The following is a 23310-nucleotide window of genomic DNA, read 5'->3' as shown; positions in this document are numbered from 1 at the left end:
ATGCCTACCATTTATATACAAGTGCTTTACAAACATGGGCTATTTGATCCCCCAACAATATTTTGGTTAGGTATTATTATCTTATTTTGCTTCTGAAGAAACAGAAGCTCAGAATAGAAAATGTGCAAAATAATAGGCCACTGAATGGCAAACTCCAAATATGACCAATTCCAAAGCCAATCCTGGGGACTCCTACCTGCCGCTGCTTCTGATACCACAGAGCCTTCTTGCAGCAAACCTCATAATTGATTGCATATTCATTTAATAATGGGCTTGGTGGGAAAGCTTTTGTTTTAGGTAATATGGGGATCTCCCTTGACTTCAGACTTTGAAGTCATTTCAGGGTGAAATTAGTAGAACACAGACATAAAGTGATGATTCTGTATCATTTTCTCTTCAAAGCTTATTGCCTTTCCTTTCAGGTTCAAGTTTAGGATTTTACATTCTATCATTGAATAGAATTTTCTATTATGATTATTTGTTTATATATGTTTCCTTAGTTAGACTGGCTTCTAGAGGGCAAGGGGCTGATTCACCCACACCTGGCAGAGTTTCATACATTTTAAATGCTCAATATCTGTCTGCAGAGGGAATGTGTAGGTAGGTGGCATACCAGCTTATAGGTAGTGTTTGGGAATTTTTTTTTTAAATCAGGGGGAAAGGAAAGAAATAAAAGGCCAAAAGGAAGAAAATTTGAGAACTTAAGTAGTACTCAACAAGTGATGATTATGTGCTATTTGTTGGAAATTGTAAAAGATTTTTAAAAAAGTAGTCTTTGACTTCAAAGAACATGCTGTTTCTTTAGGGTAATGCTATACATACCTGAAACAGGTGAAAATATAATGCATTATTTAATGCCCAAGTAGACATTATAAGGATATATGCCCTTTGTGTAATACTTTCCACTTATATTTTCACTTAGTTTTCATAATGACTCTGTAAAGGAAATAGTAGATGTTCAGGAAATGGATTTTCAAAGAGATTAAGTCCCTTTTCTAAGGTATATTCCTAGCCCCTGGGAGAGCCAATATTCAAACCTCTATCTTCCAAATCTGAATTCAGGGCTCTTCCCACCATGTGTAGAAAGAAAGGCAGCAGTGTGCCCTGAAGACATCAGACGAGGCTTCTTGGAAAATGAGGCTGTCCTAACGTAATGCATAGATTTTAGATAAGTACAGAAAAAGAGAAAAAAATTCCTAAATTAGAAGGCTGAGAGGGAATAAAAATGGGACAGGAGGTATAAGCATGGCTTATGTGATAGCTGGTGAGAAAGTTAGTCTGGCTGGAGTAGTGGGGGTTGAATTTAGAGGGTCTTGTATGATCTAATTAGATTTTGGATTCCATTCTGTTATCAATGTAAAGATATTGTAAATTTTCTGATGATAGGGGAGCACACTTGCTCACCTCCAGTAGGGAAAGATGTACCTCTTCAGATCTGCATAAATAGCAGAATTTATTTTACTAAGTTTTCTCTTAGGCAATAAGAGCAAGATTTGCAGTAGTAGATTGCCATGGAATTAATACATCAAATGAACATTTAGTTATTTCTCCCCCATAATAAATCATTGCATAGGAAGAAAGGAGTTAAAAAGAAATATTTGAGCAAATAAAAGGAATTAGGATTAGGAAACATGATGCCTGGGAAAGTCTCAGAGCACAAGGATCCGGTGCTTGTAAATGTACCTTCCTTAATACAGAAGATTCACTTCACCAGTAAATCTCTGAAGCTGCAGATGTAAATCTCCTTGAAAATCATGACAAATATGCATTCAGCAAAGGAAAAAATCCCTTCTTTGCATCTAAAATGAGGCTTGGTTTTCTTCTATACTTTTCTCATTGATATTTCTATAGTGCTTGCTCTATAAATTCAGAAATATTGATTACTTGAAGACTTAGGCCATTGGCAGAAGTCAATAAAAATAATATAATAGGAGATGTCTTTAGCTTACATAGCACAGATGTGGGATGGAATAGAATGATACCTCGAAGGAGCTTGCCAATAAAAGGCCAAAGGGAAAAATATTATTTGCATTAATTTGAGATATTAGAGTAAGTCAGATGGAAAAAAAAAAAAGCCTTCTCTTCATTTTTATTTCCCTGCAGTTTAAAAAGGCTGGTGCAGTATGCAGACCAGCAAAAGATGAGTGTGACCTGCCGGAAATGTGTGATGGCAAATCTGGTATTTGCCCTGATGACAGATTCCGAGTCAATGGCTTCCCTTGCCAAAATGGGAAGGGCTACTGTTTGATGGGGCTGTGCCCCACGCTGCAGGAGCAGTGCACCGAGCTATGGGGATCAGGTAGGAGAACAAGCCTCAGTGCTGCTGGCTTTCCTGCCCCTCTGTATGCACATGCAACGAAAAATCATGTTATAACAGGTGGCAGTGTTTAATCATGGCCAAAGTAGTATTCTGACCCAATCTTCTTTCTTAGAAACTGTGCTACAGCTCAAAATCCTGGATAAATACATCTTAAGACTAGATCAATTTGGGGATTGCTAGATTCAACAAATAAAAATAAAGATGGCCCAGCTAAATTTGAATTTCAGATTAATAATTTTTTTTCTTATCTGCATGTATCATGAAATATTTGAAGTAAACTTGCACTAAGAAAACTTTATTTGAAATTCAAATTTAACTGAGTAAAGCTGAGTAAAAGACTATCCAATGAGAAAAAGTCTCTTCAACAAATGGTGTTGGGAAAACTGGACAGAAACATACAGAAGAATGAAACTGGACCACTTTTTTAAACACCATACACAAAAGTAAATTCAAAATTAAAGACCTAACTGTGAGATTTGAAATCATAAAAATTCCAGGGAGGAACATAATCAATAATCTCTTTGACATCGGCCATAGCAAATTCTTTCTAGATATGTCTCCGGAGGCAAGGGATACAAAAGCAAAAGGAAACTATTGAAACTTCATCAAAATAAAAAGCTTCCACACAGTGAGGGAAACAATCAACAAAACTAAAAGGCAACCTATGGAATGGGAGGAGATATTTGCAAATGACATATATGATAAATGATTAGTATTCAAAATATATAAATAATTTATACAACTAAACACCCCCAAACAAATCATCCAGTTATAAAACACACATAAGACATGAATAGATATTTTTCCAAAGGAGACATCCAGATGGCCGACAGACACATGAAAAGATGTTCAATATAACTCATCATCAGGGAAATACAAATCAAAACTATGATGAGATATCACTTCACATCTGTCAGAATGGCTAAAATCAACAACACAAGAAACAATAAGTGCTGGCAAGGATGTGGAGAAAGGGGAACCCTCGTACACTGTTGGTGAGAATGCAATCTAGTGCAGCCACTGTGGAAAATAGTATGGAGGTTCCTCAAAAAGTTATAAATAGAGCTTACCTACAATACAACAATTGCACTACTAGGGATTTACCCAAAGAATACAAAAATACTAATTCAAAGGGATACACTACTCTGATGTTTATAGCAACATTATCTATAATAGCCAAGTTATGGAAGTAACCCAGGTATCTATCCACTGATAAATGGATAAAAGAGTGATATATATAATATATATATAATGGAATATTACTCAGCCATAAAAAGAATGGATCTTGCCATTTGCAATGACATGGATGGAGCTAGAAAGTATAAAGCTAAGTGAGATACGTGAGTCAGAGAAAGACCTATCACATGATTTCACTTATATGTGGAATTTAAGAAACAAAAGAACAAACAAGGGGGGAAAAAGAGAGAGAGGCAACCCAAAAAACAGACTCTTAACTATAGAGAACAAACTGATGGTTACTAGAGGAAGATGAGTGAGGGGATGGGTGAAACAGGTGATGAGAATTAAGGAGTGTACTTGCTGTAATGAACACCAGGTGCTGTATGAAGTGTTGAACCACTGTATTGAACACCTGAAACTAATGTTAACTATTGGAATTTAAATAAAAACTAAAAAAAAAAAAAACAAATTTGAGTATCCCTATACTTTATCTGGGAACCCTAATCAAGATTCTTCTCAGATAAGTACACTCTTAGAAGTGTGTGTGTGTGTGTGTGTGTGTGTGTGTGTAGCAGTGCCAGGGGTGCTGGGAGATGGGCAGAGCATAAGGAGAGAAGGAGAAAAGAAAAGAAGGACTGTGGGAATTCAGAGGAGCAATTTGGAAAAGTGAAGTCTCTTGAATGCTCATTTTGCGCATTATACTGGAATTTTAGTTTTCTAAATTAGTAATCGCACCTCAGATGAACCTCATTGGCTATGATACTGCAACTGTGCAAAGCTATGTAATAGAATTTTATAAGCCATGTTCTCTGATTATACCATAAAAAAGAAATGAAAAATAAAAACATAACAATCTCCAAAACCATAAACCAAAACTTAAATTGGAAAGGCAATTTAAAAAATATCAGTTCTTTGGACTTTCTGTATGTGATGTCCATTGTGCACACATCTTTAATTTTCACACCCTCCTCTACTACACTTACTTAAATAACTGAAGGAATGTTTTAATAGGGAAAATGCATATTCTTAAAAATACTTGAAGAAGGTTTTCACATGCCACAAACTTTTCATAATTCCTGAAAATATACACAAAAGAAGGGACGCTTGGGTGGCTCAGTGGTTGAGTGTCTGCCTTTGGCTCAAGGCATAATCCCAGGACTCTGGGATTGAGTCCCACATCAGGCTTCCTGCATGAAGCCTGCTTTTCCCTCTGCCTATGTCTCTGTCTCTGTCTCTGTCTCTGTCTCTGTCTCTCTCTCTCTCTGTCTCTCATGAATAAGTAAATAAAATCTTAAAAAAAAAAGAAGATAAAAGCAGAACATCACTAATTGACAATATACCCAGTAAAAAGGCAATCTGAGAAATACATGGATTAAAACTTTGAAGACTTTCTGAATAAAACCCTTTGTATCAGGCAAGAGTGGGCTGAGGCACAATTTGAGGAGCAAAGCTTGATAACCATTGGTGCATGGGGAAGGACCCTGGTGTGCTGGAATCTGGCCTCAGTAGCCCTCCTGCTTAACAGGTCATGCAGACATACATGCTAGGTTACAAGTGGAAACAAAAATGGTTGTGTGGGTTAAAGAAGGACCCTGTGTTTCCTTGGCTAACTTTGGCATACAGCAGGAACCTGGGGAAAGAAAATCTGCACAGAGCTGAAGCTCTGAGCATCCCCTTTATTATCTGGTGATAAATCACTGCAGTAAAGACTATAACTTTCTTCTTTTGCTTGATCCTTTATTGTCTGCCTCCCCTGTAAATCTGTAAATTTCCCACTACCTAGAGACTGTGTATTTTGTTCACAACTGTATTCCCAGTGTGTCCTAGCACATTGCCTGACTTTCAATGTTCAAAATTATTGAATTAATGTTGAACATATTTATCCAATATTGAAATAGGGAAGATTGCTTAAATCACACATTTAATGGTAGCTTGTATAAAAGATCAGAGAGGCAGATTGCCCTAAATAAAATTTCAAATTTTGTAATTCAGAAGGGATCACAAATTTGTTTCAAATTAATCTTCAATGTTTGAAAAGGCTTATATATAAGGGGGAGATCACTCTCTCCGATATCACATCATTTCTATAAATCACTTGCAATTCAAATATTGAAAATGTGACCAAGGCATTAAAAGATAATTTGTCATAAAGGAGTACAAATGTCTAAAAAACATTAAAGTCATTTTAATGCACTAGCAAGAAGTATGAAGCAGTGACACATTGATGAGTCAGGAAATGCAAATATAGTAAGAAATAGGAATGAAAAATTGATTTCCTTCAACATTTATCAAATTGACAAAATTTTGTTACAGTTAATGCTCAGTTTCAGTCAAGATGTGTCAAAACACCAAGTTTTACACACTCTGGTAAGGAAAGGACATGAATTAGCACAGTCTTTCCAGGATGACTTGGAAAACCAGTATGTACAACCTAAAAAGAAAACGTACAGCTTTCCCCAGAAAGTGCATTCAGAAGTACTTTTTCACAGAGGATTTTCAGCCACCACTTTTATTTATTTATTTATTTATTTATTTATTTATTTATTTATTTATTCATTCATTCATTCATTCATTCATTTTATAGCCTGGTGAGCACTTTTAAAATTGATAAAGGATAATTGGGAAACATCTCAAAGCTCAAGAATAAGCTTTAGTCAAATAAATTATGTAGAAATTTTTCAATTAGACTTTCAGAGCTATGATACTGCTGAATATTTAGTGCCTGGGGAAAGGCCAAGTATACTATTAATTGGGAAGCAGCGTGGTACCAGGTGTATAAATGATACTTTCCACAATATTAGCAGCAATAAATCTGAAGTTTGGAATTACAAATATGTTTTTTCTTTTTATTCATGCCTAATTATTCAATTTTTTTCAGTGTAGTTTATTATAATAATGGAGAGCTTATAAATGCTATTAAGATCAAATAGTTAAGAAAGTATAATAAAATTTATTTTATCATCTTGGCATTGAAACATGAAATTCAGTTAAAATGATGCAAGTTTACAGATAAACCAACAGGTTAAGGCACTGGGCCAAGGTCACACAGCTGCAGCTTAGCCCCTGAGCTCGTAAGCACTATGTTCTATTGCTCATCTGATGGGAATCTAAGGAAGACTGCATTAGAAATTAAATATGTGATGCTGATTGTTGTGTCTCCACAAAGCAGAAGTTTGACTAAGCATAGCAAATAATTGTGACAGTAGCAAGTATTAGCAGGAGAGCATTCCAATGTCTGCTGGTGGGTGGTTACTATAATGATTGTGGCTTTCCTAGCTAGTCTTCATATTTAGATGGATTTTTTTTAATCTTCTGAAAATCAACCACATTTCCAAATATTTAGATAGTCACTATTCAAAAGTTAAATATTTAAAGGATTATTTTATTTATGTGTTTGGTAAGATTTTATTTGTTTATTTATTTCAAGAGAATGTGTGCATGAGGTGGGAAGGGGTGGAGGGAGAGAATCTTAAGCAGACTCCGAGAAGAGTGCAGAGCCTGTCATAGGGCTCGACCTCAGGACACTGAGATCATGACCTGAACCGAAATCAAGAGCTGGATACTTAACTGACTGAGCCACCCAGGCACCTCTAAAGGATTGTTTTAAATTCTAGCCAGCTTTCTTAATAACAAACTATTGCAGCCTTTATTTCTGACAATGGTCAATGGGATTATGCTGATATAGTTTATATGCTTTGTATTTCATTAATTTTATATTTCATTGATTCTTTGTAGAATTGAATATCTTATCTCATTTCTAATATGTCTCTACTGACCATGCCTGTTTCCAGGGACCAAGGTTGCAGATAGATCGTGCTACAGCAGGAATGAAGGTGGATCAAAGTATGGATACTGTCGCAAAGTGGAGGACAGACCTATCCCCTGCAAAGCAAGGTAAGTGGCTTGTTGTTTGAATCTTCTTGCTCCATAGAGTAGAGAAATCACACACTTCCAGACACATGTTCTGGTTTATTCCAATTAAAGCAAAAGTTAATTTGGACATCATTCATTTGATAAGCATTCACGTGACTATTATGTTCTATGTTTTAGGTTAGGCACTAAGTTAAAAGACAAATAAGAAATGAACTATTTTTTCCAGTCCCTCATGGTGGAAGCTTCAGATGACATCAAGTACAGTCACTGTTAAATAGAGGCAATATTTGGATGGAACATGCAGCAGTGAATGGACCTGGCTGGAAATCTATACGTGGACTTTTCAATACAACTTAGCAGCTTTTCCATCCAAGTGTTTCATTATAATTCTAGGAGTAGAAATATTTATCTACTCAGAAGAATATCCAAAAACAATGCTTATATAGTTTTATTTAAGCTTGCCAAGGCATTACAGAAAGAAAAAATACAGTAAGATAAAAGACTGACAATTCACCTGAAGAATTTGTTTTACTTTTTGCATTGATATTATGGAAAAAAATTCTAGAATATCATAAGCAAAAGAGTTGAGATTTTTGTGTAAGGTTTTTTTTATTCTACAATTTCAAGATGACTTTTAAAATTTAAATTATAATAGATTAAACTTAGTACCTGCTCCAAATTTTACACATACTAGGTGATGTATAATAGACTGAACAAGATTAACATTCTCAAAGTTTTTCTATTAAACAGTAATTTTTCCAGATGATAAATATTACCAAACTATATTTTTGGACATAGTGTCACCCTTTGGGTTGCCTGAGCCTAAAGGATGATAAAATTCCATTGTCTCTCCTTTATAAGAAATCAGGGCAGATTCAAGACTTTGAACATAAGATTCTACTTACTTCCAATTGGCCAGAATACAGGCAATTGGCCAAAATTAGCTGTCTAGGAATCTGGGAAATGCAGGTTTTGTTTTTGAGGAAAATGTGCCTTGCTCATATTCAGTGGTTCTATTACTGAAGAATAAAAATGAAATTTGACATAAAGGAGACTAGAAGTCTCAGCTATATGGAGAAATACGATTAGTTAAATATTGGTAGGGAGCTGATTTAGAACTACATAGAATTGCCATTTGGATCCTGGTATTTCAACTGCAATAAATTTGGCTTTTCTTCAGTGATGCCATGTGTGGGAAGTTGTTCTGTCAAGGTGGGTCAGAAAATTTGCCCTGGAGAGGACATATAGTAACTTTCCTGACATGTAAAACATTTAATCCTGAAGACAGCAGTCAAGAAATAGGCATGGTAGCCAATGGAACGAAGTGTGGAAACAAGAAGGTAGGTTGAAAATGTAGCTTTTAATCAAAATGTGTTTTATATATATATATATATATATATATATATATATATATATATATATATATATATTTTTTTTTTTTTTTTTTTTTGCTTCCCAAGGACTCCTTATGCATCATGGGGCACTGTTTTCAAAGCAATACTTATACCATTCATTTATGCATGAATGTATTCATTCCTTCAATACCATTTAATAAATAACTATTGGGTGCTCAGTACTAGATTATTAAACCTTGGTTAATTTTATTGACCCTAAATCAGTAGGTTCTAGATAAATGATGGCCACCCTGATAATAATTAAGATAATAATAACAATACTATTTATTTTTACATAAATGATAGGTATTATAATATTGCAGATGATGTGATAGTAACATATTTTCCATAATATTTTTGTTTGGAATGGGTGCCTTGTATCATGTTCAATGCTTAGCTCAGCAATACAGTAGCAGTCTCAGGAGTGGACTAAAGAGGTGGATTAAGGGACCCATGAGAGATAAATGCAGTAAGGAAGTGTTCATTAGAGGACTAACCAAAATTTTTTATGAAAATTATCTAGATTCATCTTTTTACTTTGAAAATAATGCTGTGATTTCCATAATAAAAAAGTTAAGTCTGATAACAATAGTCATGGGTAAAAATAGAAGACTAAATTCCACAGAGTCAGCAGTTTACAGAGCTGAAGTCATTGGGTATTGATGTCTAGTTGGTGTTTTTCACATCACTTTCAGGTTTGCATTAATGCCGAATGTGTGGATATCGAAAGAGCATACAAATCAACCAATTGCTCCTCCAAGTGCAAAGGACATGCTGTAAGTTTTGGAAATGTTTTCCCAAGCTTGCTGAGTCTTTTGTAATTTTAGGTCAATCTTGATGATGCTAAAGTAATGTTCCAGCATTAAATGATTAAAATTATTAAGTTTGCTTTAACAGCTCCATAGTTTGGTTCAATGAAAAAAAAATTTCTTTGAAGAACTTGGTATTGAAATTCCTGTGATAAATTCATATTTTATATAGATAGCTATGGATAGATAGATATAGACAGAGCAAGGGTTAGTCCTTTTTCTGAATGGATGAATAGGGCCTTTGAATTGGTGTCAGCTTAATGTGGAAACTAACAGGATTACTGCTTCCCTAGGTGTGTGACCACGAGCTCCAGTGTCAGTGTAAAGAAGGATGGGCCCCTCCTGATTGTGATGACTCCTCAGTGGTCTTCCGTAGGTAACATTACATGCTTATCCTGAAAAAAAAATTGCTCTTCTAAGCTTTAATTTCATATTACGTAAGATTTCATTGACTTTTTTCTCTCAGAATTCTTGTTAATTGAATAAATACTAAATCTATAATACTAATCTTTAAGGTCTCTAACAACTTTTTAATCATATTTTCCACATCCTTATGCTTTTACTATACATACAAAAATATTTCCTCAAGTTTTACATTTGCAATCTTAATTTGAATTTCCCAAATTTTCTTGCTTTATGATTGTTCTATTTTCCCATCAACTTTAATTGATATATAGATATAATATCCTCATAGAGCTCTCTAAGAATATGGCTTAGATTATTTTTGTTCATTCAGTTTTGTTCTTTGAGTCATCTTTTTTGAGTTTGATTGATTCGTTTTTCATCCCATATCTTATTGTGCTATTTTTCTTCAGGATATGAGACCTTCAGTTGAAGGTGGGATTGAGTTGACTTGAATTACTTTTCATGGGTTTTCTTTGCATGTTTCTGTCCTTGTACCTACTTATACTTCTTCAGCTGGAAGATCTGCCTGTGAGTTCTATCAGTAGATAGAGACCTCCCTCCAGGCCATTAGGGTGGAAAGCAGCCAGGGTGGGGATTTTCACCTCCAGTCACCATGGTGAGGAGTACTTTGCACAGGGGAGAGCTTCTCATTGCATTTACTTCCTGAGAGAATTGCTTTCTCTCAGCACTCTTTCTTTGATCCTCCCTTCTCTGTCTCATCGACTGTGGATATCTACCATTTGTCTCTGTTCTACTCCTCTGGCTCTTACATCCTCCATCGCTTCTAGAGAGCAGTTCTTGGGTCTCTGTTCTCACTATTGTTCTGTATACACAAGGGGTAGGGATGCAGATGGGGATGAGGATGGAGCTGAACAAACCATCTGTCTCAAGTTCACATTCTCTGTTGGCTTCCCAAGAAAGAAGAGCATCTACTTCAGATGTTTGGGCTATTTATTTAAGATTTATTTTTATTTATTATTTTTTAGAGGAGAGGAAGGACAGAGGGAGAGAGAGAGAATTTCAAGCAGACTCCATGCTGAAAATGGAGCCTGAGATGGGGCTCAATTGTGCAACCCAGAAATCATGACCTGAGCCAAAATCAAGAGTCTAATGCTTAACCATCTGGTCACACAGGCACCTCTGGGCTATTTTTTAAAAATGTGTTGGTTCTTTGCTAGACTTCCCAAGAAAGAATAGCATTTACTTCTGATGCTTGGACTATGCTCTGTTTCTGTCTGCCTAAATCCCTTTACTTTTCTTCCTGAAATTTCTAAAAATTCTTTACTATTTTTCTAGTGCTCTGTGATTTTATTACATATATATTTAAATACTAAATATATTATTGCATGTATATATATATATATATATATACACACACACATACACATATACACACATACACATATGCTCTTTAGGGTGTGTCATCTGGTATTTGGATACGGTAGGGGAATAGATGCATAAACATCAATCAACTACATTAATTAGAAAATTCATTAATGGTTTCAACACTCACTAAAAATCCTTTTAAACTATGACTTCCCTATTCTTGAATTCTATTTTATTTCATCTCTTGATTTGCTAAATCACTTCCATTAGTCATTTCTTTTCTTTTTGCATTTATAAGAATTCTGCACTGCATTTATAAGGATTTATTTCCATTGCTAAACAGAAAACATGAATAGTAGGTTGGATTGGATTACATTTTTTGACTTAAAGTTTTAATTTAATGACTCTTTCAAGAAGTAGATACAGATACTTAATGTTCAAAAACTGAGGCTAGGGCAGACTGGGTGGCTCAGCGGTTTAGTGCCACCTTCAGCCCAGGGCGTGATCCTGGACACTGGGGATCGAGTCCCACGTCAGGCTCCCTGCATGGACCCTGCTTCTCTCTCTCTCTCTCTCATAAATAAATAAAATCTTTTTAAAAAATTAAGGCTACCCTGATTTTGCTTGTTATTGTGAAATAACCCTTTAAAAATCATTAGTTTATTTTCCCTTAAATGTTTTCAGAATTGCTCCTTAATGAAAACTAATCACATCATGCCATGCCTAGGTGTTGTTTTTTTTTATTATTTTGATTGTTGGCCAGTGAGGTCTTTCAAATTGAGAGTTTGGTAATTTCCTTAGTACAAGGAATGTTTCCATTATTACAGATTTTTAAATTGATTGTGTTCCACTTCCTTGGTTTCGAATTCAGGAATATAAATTATTTATATCAAATATCTTGACTGCGTAGCCTCTTGTTATCTTTTTTGGTCATTGTCTATCTCTTATTATTTTGGGGAAAGTTTTTCAAAACTGTTTTCTATGTCATAGAGTGAATTTTTGGCAATGTTAACACTTCTATTTGTTAGTTATAATGACAGTCTAAAATGGTCAGTGGCATTTTTGTGTTTCTTTAAACCTTTTTTATGCCACTCTATTGTCTTCTCTTATTTCGTATCTTCTTGAACAATCTGTTTTCATTTTACTGAGAGTACCAAACAGATGCCACCCTAAATTTACTTTGATTCTTTATATTTTTTTCTGAAAGCATATATTTTATTTCTGCATATTGTTTTAAACTCAATCTTTTTATATTTTTATGCTGTCCTTTAACTTTGTTCTTCTTTAAGAACAAATTGATTATTAGCTTTTTGTACTTTCACACATATTTTATAATCAGATTTTCAATTTACACACAATTCCTGTTGGGATTTTCATTTAACATAAACCACAAGTATGATTTACTTGAGGAGAATAAGCATATATTAAAAATATTGAATTCCTGGGGCACCTGACTGGCTTAGTCAGTTAAGTGTCTGACTATTTCTGCTCAGGTCATGATCTCAGGGTCATGAGATCGAGTCCTGTGATGGGCTCTGCACCCAGCAGAGAGTCTGAGATTCCCTCTTTCTCTCTCTCCCTGTCCTTCCCTCTGCTCTCTTTCTCTCTCTCAAATAAATACATCTTTAAAAATATTGATTTCCTAATCTATTGATATGAAATATCTGTCCATATATTTAGTCTTTCTTAATTCTGGCAAATAACATTTAATGGTTTTCACCATAGAAATTTTTCATGTATTTTGTTAGATTTACTTATAGGAATTTAGCTTTCATTGCATATTTTAAATGGTATCTTCTGAAAAAATATTTTTTCAACTATTACTAGAATATAGAAATTCAACTCATTTTTGTATATTTATTCTTATGTCAAATACTTATGCTAACCGCTCAATAATTCTGATAACTTATAAATCCTTTAAGTTTCCTACATATTCAGTCATATTGCTTCAGAAAATGGTAGTTTTATTTCTTTCTCTCTAATTTTTACAATTTTAATTTCTTGTACTTGTTTTTCTTCACTGAGTACTACCCCCTGTACAATGCAGAATAGAAATAGTGATAGTAAGCTTCTTTGTTTCTTTCTCAGTCTCAAAGTAAAGACTCTGTGTTTTGCCCTGTTATCTGAAGGTATTCTGTACATATTTATGTCTCCTTTATCAGGTTAAGGAAGTTCACGTCTAATCCTAGGAATTAAATCAAATACATTTTCTTTATTTATTAGTTAAGATTTTTTTACCCCTTTATTAGTGTTGCAAAATAAATTGGTTGATATCTGAACATTTACTTAACTTTGCAATCTTTGGATAAACCCAGTGTAGATGCAGTATCTCTTACCTATATTGATGGATGATGTTTGCTGTTATTTTACGTCCTGAGTAATATTGGCCTGCAATTTCTTGCTCAATTTGAATATTAGGGTTACATCAATCATAGAAAATGAATTGGAAAGTGTTTATTTATTTATATTTTCTGGAAAAGTTTGTATAAAAATGGAAGATTCAATATCTTCAGTAATTATAAGACCCTTCAGATTTTTAATTTCTTCTTATATAAGTTTTAGTATGTTATGTTTTCCTAGAAATTTTTCTGCTTCATCTAAATTTATTTACTTATTTATGTAGTTTGGTTTAAAGTTGTTAATATTTTCTTATGTTTTTATCAATGGGATCTGTGGAATTGGTTTTTTCTTTTATTTTATCATCCAAATGGAATTTTTAAATTGGCATTTTTAAATAATTTGCTTGTTTTTCTTTTTTTTTACGCTTGTTTGCTATCTTAATTTATAATTTATACTATTCCATTTCCTTTCCTTACATTTATTTTATCTTAAAAAATTCTTGAAATGGTAATTTGACTCACTAATTTTCAGCTCTCTTTTAAAACACATTTTTTTAAAGACAAATCTATACATTTTCTTCTAAGAACTCTCAGTTGTAGCCCATTTGGTAAAAGATATCTTCATTATCATTTGATTCAAATTATATTCTATTTTCCACTTGCTTCCTTCTTTGGCCCTGAAATGTTTAGTTTTATATTTCTTAACATATAAGCATATGTGAATTTTCCAGTTATTATTAAATTAATACTTAACATAATTACATAAGGGTCAGAAAAACTGTGTTAAGAATATGTTGAAATGTATTGCAACTTGCTTTATGGCTCAGAATATTCCCATATTTGTAAATATTCTGTGCATGAAAAAATATGTATTCTATGTTGTTATAAGCAGTATTTTCTTAAATTAAAGGCAACTACAGATATACTTGGGTATAGTCTACAATCATATAATATGATTTTTATTTATTTTGCCTATTCTGTGTTCCATTTTCTCTCCTACCTTGCTTTCGTATGGACTTACTGAGGATTTTAATCTACCCATTTTTCTTTTTATTAATTTGGAAATTGCACATTTATTTTATATTATTTTAGTGGTCATCGTAAAAATGTTTATTTGTTTTCTTTTTTTTTGTTGTTTCGTTTTGTTTTTTAGTAGACTGCTTTTTAGAGCAGTTTTCTGTTCACAGCGAAATCGAGTAAAGTACAGAGAATCCACATATGCCTCTGCCCCTCCCCGCCTCAGCACACAGAGCCTCCTTCACTATCAGCATCTCCCACCAGGGTGGTCCATTGTCACAAATGATAAAGCTACACTAACAGATGATAATTACTCAAAGACCATAGTTCATAATAGGGCTCTTACTTGGTGTATTTATTTTTCATTCCTGCATTTCTGAACTTCCACCCAGGATCATTCTCCTTTCTGTCTTTCTGGGTTCCTGCCCTCTCAGTCATCTTTTCAAATTAATTTTCCCCTATTTTGTTTTTAGTACTACCATGTCTTTGATGAAGTGTTGTTTTGCTTTGCTTGTTTTTTTGGGGGGAGAGTGGGGGGCACAAAAATGCCTTAGTTGTTTTAGTGAAGGAGTTGGTCTGAATTTCCTAGACCACCATTACCAGAAACAGAAGAGCATACTTTCTCTTCAATTATTTCCATGTTCAACAGCATACCTCCTTCCTATCATAATACTCCCCATTTGTCTTATACCCCAACTTTCTCTATAGACGTTGTCCTTTCAAAGTAGGGGTGTTTGTCTCCCTCTGCCTATGTCTCTGCCTCTCTCTCTGTGTGTTTCTCATGAAGTTAAAAAAAAAAAATTGCATCAAAAAAATGCAAAAAAAAGGGCAGCCCGGGTGGCTCAGCAGTTTAGCGCTGCCCTCAGCCCAGGGAATGATCCTGGAGACCAGGGATCAAGTTCCACGTCCGGCTCCCTGCATGGAACCTGCTTCTTCCTCTGCCTGTGTCTCTGCCTCTCTCTCTCTCTCTCTCTGTGTGTGTGTGTGTGTGTGTGTCTCATGAATTAGAAAAAAAATGCATTAAAAAATTGCAAAGTAGGGGTATTTGTAAAGTCTGGTCAATTTCCTCTTTATTTCCTCTGATACCATGTCAGTTTCTGAAAATAGTTAGAAATCTGACATTAGTGCCAGTACTGTTTTTTTCATTCTGAGTCTATCCATGTATATTCAATTGAAATACCTCCGAATTTTATTTCCTTTGGCTTTTTGGATAGGAATTGTTATGGAGGGTGGAAAGTTTAGATATTTGTTATTATCTTAGAATTATACTTCTGACATATCTGTCTCCATGTGCATGTATATGTGTTCACACTTAGGAACTTTTCTTGCATTTATACCAAAATTAATCTTCTTATTGTCTTGCTGATCTCTCATAAGAAAGCAATAGTTGTTCTCATTCCTCTTCAAACATGTACCTCTTGGTTTCTGAAGTTTCAGATTATTATAAGAGAAATTATTGGAGATAGCAAAAAATTAAAGTTACAGTCATTACTTAGATTAGCAGTTAAAAGAGAAAACACCATGTACACTCAGGAAATTTGTTCAAAGTGGTCCTCAATTCACAGGGTCACATAATTTCTTCTCTGCCCGTAATAATTCCAAGATGGAGCAAACATCAGGAAACAGTCCCCACTGCCTCTATCAAGTCTCTTCTTCATGTCTCCACTCTTCATTTGCTACTGACAGGAATATGATCTCAAGGCTTTAGTTTCTTTTTCTTTGTTTGATTCCAATGCCAAATCCTAAAAATGTTTCACTTCTTTTCTTCCATCCTCCTTACTTCCTGTTCTCTCTAATCTCTGAGCTCAACAGTTTCTAGTTGTTATACTCATCATCCCTTCTAAGTATTCTCAGTAGCATGATGCTTTACCTACTTCACATACAATGTTTTATATGCATTTCCCCTTTACTTCCTTTATCTACATAGTATTTCTCATGATCAAAATGCATTTTCAGGGCCCTTGGATGGCTCAGTGGTTGAACATCTATCTTCAGCTCAGGTCATGATCCCAGGGTCCTGGGATCAAGTCCCACATCAGGCTCCCCACAGGAAGCCTGCTTCTCCCTCTGCCAATGTTTCTGCCTCTCTCTCTGTGTCTCTCATGAATATATAAATAAAAAATCTTTAAAAAATTTTTAAACAAAATGCATTTTCATTTTACTGACCATGAGAGATTTTCCAGGGAGTGTGTGTTCTCTGGAGGAAAGCATAAATGCAATTTGTGATAGATACAGAAATAAGGACCAGAGTGGTGGATATTTATGAATTTCTCATAGCCTCATCTTGTTTGGGTTCTCTTTGTTGCAGACTTCTCCATTGTGGTTGGGGTGCTGTTCCCTGTGGCTGTCATATCTGTGGTGGTTGCTGTGGTAATCTGGCACCAAAGTACCAGAGGAAAGCAGAAGGAAGTCCAGAGGTAGGCTTCAATCTTGCTTTGGGGAGTTTTTGGCCTCTAATTTACTTTAAATTCAAGGATATGACCCAAATTCTCAAATTTAATTGTGGTTTACCTCAAATAGTCAGAAATAAGTACAGATATATTTTTCTTGGACCAGAGGCCAGGTATCGATTTTACTGGGAAATCCTTCACGACAGTATGTGCATTTTTTATGTTGATCACTGTACTTATAATTAATAACAAGTTATAACTCTCATTATTAAAGATTTTACACCCATTATAAGAATACCATATGTCACATTAATTGGTCACTGTCTTTGTAACAATTGCTTTGCTTTGCTTTACATTCATTATCTCTAATCTTCACAAGAATGTTGTGAGGTAGTAACTATTATTTCCATTTTATAGATGAAAAGGTATTATATATTAATCCTAAAACAGTCTTGCAAAATAAGGCACTTCATACTTTTTCTAAGGAAACAAAGGCTCAGAGAGGTTAACAAATATGTGCAAAGTCTTACAAAAGAAGTTGATGGAATCTTGATTTGCACCTACATTGGTTAGTCTTTTAAACATGGTCTTGGCACTACAACATCTTTCTAGCCTTTTTTTAAAAGACTGACTTATTCACAATAAAGGGTTTCCTAATTATAGAATGAATAAAATAAATAATTAATTAAATGACACAATAATCTAGGTAAACGCTGATTCAAATCATTATTATTTGAAATCAGGGCTCTGTAGAGAATCTGATCGAAAATTAGTGGTGGTGATTATGAATTTCTGACGAGGCCTTACGAATGTCCTAGAGAGCAGAAGAAAGCCCAGCCAATGACCAAAGATGACACAATGGGCAAAGGAAATTGGCAGACTTCTCTAGAGTGTCCTCATCATGGTGAAGGAACTACTAAATCTATTTATATGATATGCTTTCACGTTCAGGCCACTGTCTACTACTGGCACCAGGCCTCGCAGACAGAAGAGGAACCCACAGACAGGGAAGGCTGTTCAACCCCAAGAGGTGAACCATAGTTTGTAGTGTGCTTGCCTTGGGTCCCAGTTTGTGATTCTCTCATTGTCTTGTCCTGACCACCTGTCTTTCCTACTCAGTCATGTTTTACAAATCCAGTCCACTAGTTAGTATTTAGCAAGGATTTGGGGCTCTGTAGCTATGCATTCAGAAAAATTCTTCTTTGCCTTTTATTTAAGTGCAAAAGAATCTTTCTAAAATGCTGAGGCTGCTTTGTTGAGGTTCACAAATGCAAAGAAAATAAAGAGAACAAGGAGAGCTGACTCCAGATTCTCTGTCTCTGTCTTTCCCTCCCCTGCTCCTTCCCCTTCTCTCGATTCCTGTCTTCTGTCCCCTCCCTCCCTCCTTCTCTCTCTTTTCTTATCTCTCTTTCCTCTTCCTTCTCTCTCTTTTTCTTTTTTTCTGACGATAAGTTGATTCCTTTTTCCTTTTACAAATGTCCCAATAAAGAAAATAATATGTATATTTGCATGATAATACATATAATATGTATAACCCTTAAAGCCATTGCCTTGTTTTGCAAGTTTAGAAATTTGACAGAGGTTGTTTAATGGTAGTGTCATTGGCAATAATGTTTTTAATGGAAATGTACCTGTCTCTGGCAGCTCTGGATACAGCAGAATGCAGCAGCTGGACCACTGTGATTTCCCTTCCGGTCACTTGGTGTCATCTTAGTTCTGATCTCCTAGGTCTTGAAAGGACTGCTTATTTGAAAGTTGAACTTAGAAAACTGATCATTTCATTAAAAAATATATCATTATTATTTTTAGATGAGTCAGATGAAGCTCCATTCACCTGATCTGCCAGTAGAGGGCAATGAGCCTCCAGCTTCTTTTGTGAGTTGAAAACTAAAGATCACTTCCAATCTAATCTCAAGGAACTAGTAAGAGACATAACCCACAATACCCAATTATTTCCTCAGAAGAATGTTAAAATCTTTGTGAATATTAATATAAAACATAGATTTTCCGCCAAAACTTTTTGAAAATGCAACATGTGAGAAGGTTATATTCGTACATTTAACCCCTAAATCTGAATTACTGGGTATGAAAAGCTGGTGACTTATTACAAGAGTATCTATCTGCTTCATAAAGTGATGTCTTCACCATCTGTCAATTGTCATTGGCCTGATTTCTGATTTATATATGTATGCCTAATGAAAGCACTTGAACTTACACATTTAGACTATTTTCATGAGTAAGATCATGAGTTCTCCTTTTCTGAGAATGATTTAAGCCTTTCCATTAAGCACATGTTTTCAAGGCCCCATCTTAGAATTAATTTTTTATGTTTTCACTAGCTAATTACGAAGCCAGATTTTCCACCACCACCGATTCCTACATCTGTGTCATCTTCTTTCCTTGTAAGTATCTGGTAGTCACTAATGATTTTTTAAATGTCCTTTGGGCCCCATGTGAATAATGTCTCTATAGATTCTTTCTCAGGATACATGCTCCTTAGAGTAACCTGAGATATTTTAGCACATAGGTATATCTAAGAAAGCAAGGCCTACTACGCTGGGCATGTGTCTGGCTCAGTTGGAAGAGCATGTGACTCTTGATTTCAGGGTTGAGAGTTCAAGTTCCATGTTGGGTGTAGACATTACTCAAATAAATTAAAAAAAAAAACTTAAAAAAAAAGAAAGTAAGTCCTACTTACTATCTAAAATTAGTATGGGTATTAATTTTTATTGTTAAAAATAGTTCTACTGTTACATAATCATCATGAATTGATAAATAGTTTTGCTGTAGGAGGTAAACAGTTTCCTTCAAAGGTTAGTTTCTAGATGCTTATTCTGGAGAATATAAAATTTTGTTATATATTTTACTTTTTAATTTAATGTAGATAGAATAAGGTATATATATTAGCTACAGTTTTCAAGGTATGAAAAATAGACCATATGTAGGCAAATCTGTAATAAAAGTTAGGCACTTAAGAAGTAAAAGTAGAATTCATTCACTCAAGTAATTACTGAACATATTTCTTCATACTTGATACTCTGCTGTGGGTAAATGAGAAAGAACTAAAACTTAAGATCATTTTTTCAAGAATGTTTACATTTTTAGTGTGAAAGCTAGTCATATATGTATAGAGCGCTTAATTCCTCACATATTTTTTCTGACAAAGCAAATGGTACTGAGAAGAATATGGTAAAGGGGAAAATGAATGAACTCAGAGTAGTTAAAGTAGGAGAAAGATTCATTGACTGGTTGGAACTTGAACTAGAGTGATGGAAAGATAAAGGATGATTTAAATAAGGAAATAAATATGCTTAAGATTGGAAAAACATAGCGTTTCTAATAACCTACTATTATTTTTGTCTTTAATATATCATAATACCACAAAAATACTTCCATCTGTTTTTAAGGATAAAATAAAGTGAGAGATCCATAGCCAAACTACTGTAATCTTGTCACACTCCTACTATCAAGGAGAGAAGTTCTAACCCTATCTTCCTAGAAGATATTCATGAAGAACAGTATGTGTATGATTATAGGATCTAAGATATGTCTCCCTTCTTTGTGTGGTCAAAACCAAGTGGAAGAAGATGGGAGAGTTTTAGCTAGGAAGTGTTGATGATCCCAATATTCTTTATTTTCTCAGAAATATTCCTCAGGAATTGAGATAGAGGACATCTCCCATAGGTTAATTACCCAGTGTCTCATAATTCTTCTCTTGATCCTTCATCTTTTCCATTTTACACCAATTAATCAGATGTATATTTGGATTCCAGTGTGGTGTTTTTCTCACATTCTTTCCCTGCCTTCACATGTTTCCGCTGCTTCACTGTGAAATATCAAATGATCTATAAAATAGAAAGTGTGACTACACAGAATTGATTTTAATTTCTTAATAGTTCAAAGTTAGAGAATATCTAAGTTTTTAGAATTAAGTTGATAATTTAAGAACTTTGTCTTTTTTCAGGGATCCGATCCAAAAGTCTAAAGCAGCAACAAAGCAAGGATGGATGGGGTAATGATCAATTTGGAAAACTGGATAATCTGGATGGAAGAGAAATATACTTACTTTCTCATTATTTGCTCTTGATACTTAAGGATGTTAACATTTCTTGATTCATCTTATACTTTGAGGAGATTAAACAGAAATTTTCAAGAGAGATATACTCTTGAGAATCTTTGTATGAATTTGCAATCTCTATCCTCCATACTCTTGAGAAAGAAGAGGATTCTAAACAAGCAGCTGTGAATCTGAAATCTCTAATTAGGTGACATTTCTAGACATCCTCCCTTTTCTTATTGTAATGTTGGCTAATATTTCCTCAAATATTTTGAACATCTTGATTTTCTCATTTAGTAAGAAATAATTTACCCTCAAATTAAAAAAAACAAAAAATCCCCCAAGAAATCACAGGAAACTGGGGGCAATGGAAGAAAATTGTATATTTATCATTAGATGACTAACAACATCTTGATGTTTTAACCATTAACCTGTCAAATTAGAGCCCTAGGAACAAAAGTATATAAACATTCTCTCTGATTGATAAAACATCTTATTCCTACATTATCTTTTGCAATCCTTATTAGCTGTACCATTTGAAGTTTGCTACAAATTAATAAAACTTTATTAATCAAAAAAATTTTCCCCAGGAATTTGTATAATTCAGTGACTGACAAGCTTAATATGAACTTCACTTTCGAAGTAGAGAAAGTTTTAGTTACATAAGTTAATAGCATAAACCAGAGGTTGTCAACAAATAGCTTGCAGGACATATCTGGACTACATAATTCTTTTATTTGGCTGGAGTAATTTTGGTCATAAAGTATTTTTAAATGTTTTGAATTTATTGCCAATATTTAAAAATTGGGAGATCTTGCATAAACATCCAGATTTCCAGCTTCATAAAAGTAATCAAATGATTTGGCAGCATTGGAATAAGAATGCCCATAGCAATCATTAGCTTAGCTGACTGATGTTGGAATAAACATTGTTGGTTGCCTTCCAAATAACCTTATTCTTCCTTGTTATTTAGAACAACAGTTTTATTCAGTTGTTCATATTTTAGAAAAGGCAATCCTTATTCCATCTCCAGGATAAATCTCTATAATTCTAAATTAATCATAATAATCTTATTTCCCTTACTAGTGCTTGATTTGGTAAGTGTATGGCTCCCCCAGCCACCATCTTTTTTTTTTTTTTTTTTTTTTGCCAGTGAGATAAGAGAAAAGATAAGTTGGGAAATTTTTCAAAAGATAGCTTTGTCCCTTCCTCTGGATGTTGGCATCTGGATAGCCTATCTGGAAGTTTTGCAATCATGTTGTGATTATGAGGGCAGGACTGATATACTGAATAAAATAGAGCAGGAAGATAAAAAGAATAAAACACGACCTATTAATGATGTCATTGAACTGGTAGGCTAATAACTGCTGGAGTTACCCTAAACTTTGCTGGGATGTCCTATAATGTGATCAGTAAAATTTCTATATTGTTTAAGCCATTTGAAGTTGTTTCTTTTTTTGCTACAGAAATTATCCTAACTAATAAAGTTGCTGCTTCCATTATTAGGGCACATGCTTTCCACATGTGCAATTAGGGCCACTTCATCATCACCACAATTTTGTGTGTGTTTTTTTTTTTTTTTTTTTTTTTTTTAATCTTGGGCTGCTTTACCCGTTTCCACCACGGACTTGGTCCCATACTCCTTCTTTTCCAAGGGTGGGGGGGACTTCTTTTTCCACAAGAAGTTCATTTCTCTCTGCAGTATGAGTTTCTATATAAACTCAATCCCCAACAAACCTAGAGTCCATCTGTCAAATGTCTCCTATTATAGCAGGCTTTCTTTACATGTGGGAGTTTACTTGAGAACACATTAAAAACTATGGCTTTATCTGTGGGGTGATGTTTTGGAAAACCTTGTCCTAACCCAGAAATAAATCCCTATTTCCCATGAGGCCACAATCTTACTTAAGACAAACCTATGGATCTTTGCTGTATTGTTTGATTTATTTCTTTGTTTTTTTTTTTAATTTTTATTTTAATTCTTGTCCTTGTCTCATTCCTCTCAATATTAACAAAATGGAAATCTTTAACGTAAGAATCTTCAGTTAGCCACCACACGAACTGAGCTAGAAATAAAACATATGCTCTCAAGTAGAACTTTCTTGTAAATTCGGAAATGATGACACTAAGTCTATGATGTGGAGATCTCATAGCTCCTTATGAAGACACGCAACTGGAGGATACTGATGGGGAAATGATTC

The 23310-nt window shown here is 34.4% G+C and overlaps 1 protein-coding gene across 2 annotated transcripts in view; it reads left to right on the top strand.

Annotated features, from left to right (window-relative positions):
- ADAM28 (ADAM metallopeptidase domain 28) overlaps positions 1 to 22256 on the top strand; it is a 55838-nt gene extending 33582 nt beyond the window's left edge. Inside the window, exons 14-23 of one of the 2 annotated variants that reach the window (XR_003142479.3) lie at positions 2104 to 2299; positions 7291 to 7393; positions 8553 to 8712; positions 9462 to 9542; positions 9869 to 9951; positions 16971 to 17079; positions 18004 to 18082; positions 18862 to 18927; positions 19392 to 19454; positions 21017 to 22256. Coding sequence is in view for 1 of the 2 variants with exons in the window: in XM_025463076.3 (XP_025318861.2) it covers positions 2104 to 2299; positions 7291 to 7393; positions 8553 to 8712; positions 9462 to 9542; positions 9869 to 9947; positions 16971 to 17079; positions 18004 to 18082; positions 18862 to 18927; positions 19392 to 19454; positions 21017 to 21037 (957 nt within the window). In the remaining variant the exon portion in view is untranslated. The remainder of the gene's footprint in view (positions 1 to 2103; positions 2300 to 7290; positions 7394 to 8552; positions 8713 to 9461; positions 9543 to 9868; positions 9952 to 16970; positions 17080 to 18003; positions 18083 to 18861; positions 18928 to 19391; positions 19455 to 21016) is intronic. The other variant, XM_025463076.3, reaches the window with a different exon arrangement.
- The last annotated feature ends 1054 nt before the right edge of the window (positions 22257 to 23310 follow it).

The sequence above is a fragment of the Canis lupus genome, chromosome 25 (genome assembly GCF_003254725.2).
Source record: "Canis lupus dingo isolate Sandy chromosome 25, ASM325472v2, whole genome shotgun sequence".
Taxonomy (NCBI): domain Eukaryota; kingdom Metazoa; phylum Chordata; class Mammalia; order Carnivora; family Canidae; genus Canis; species Canis lupus.
Note: the sequence above shows the minus strand (reverse complement) of the source record. Positions and strands in the feature narration are given on the sequence as shown.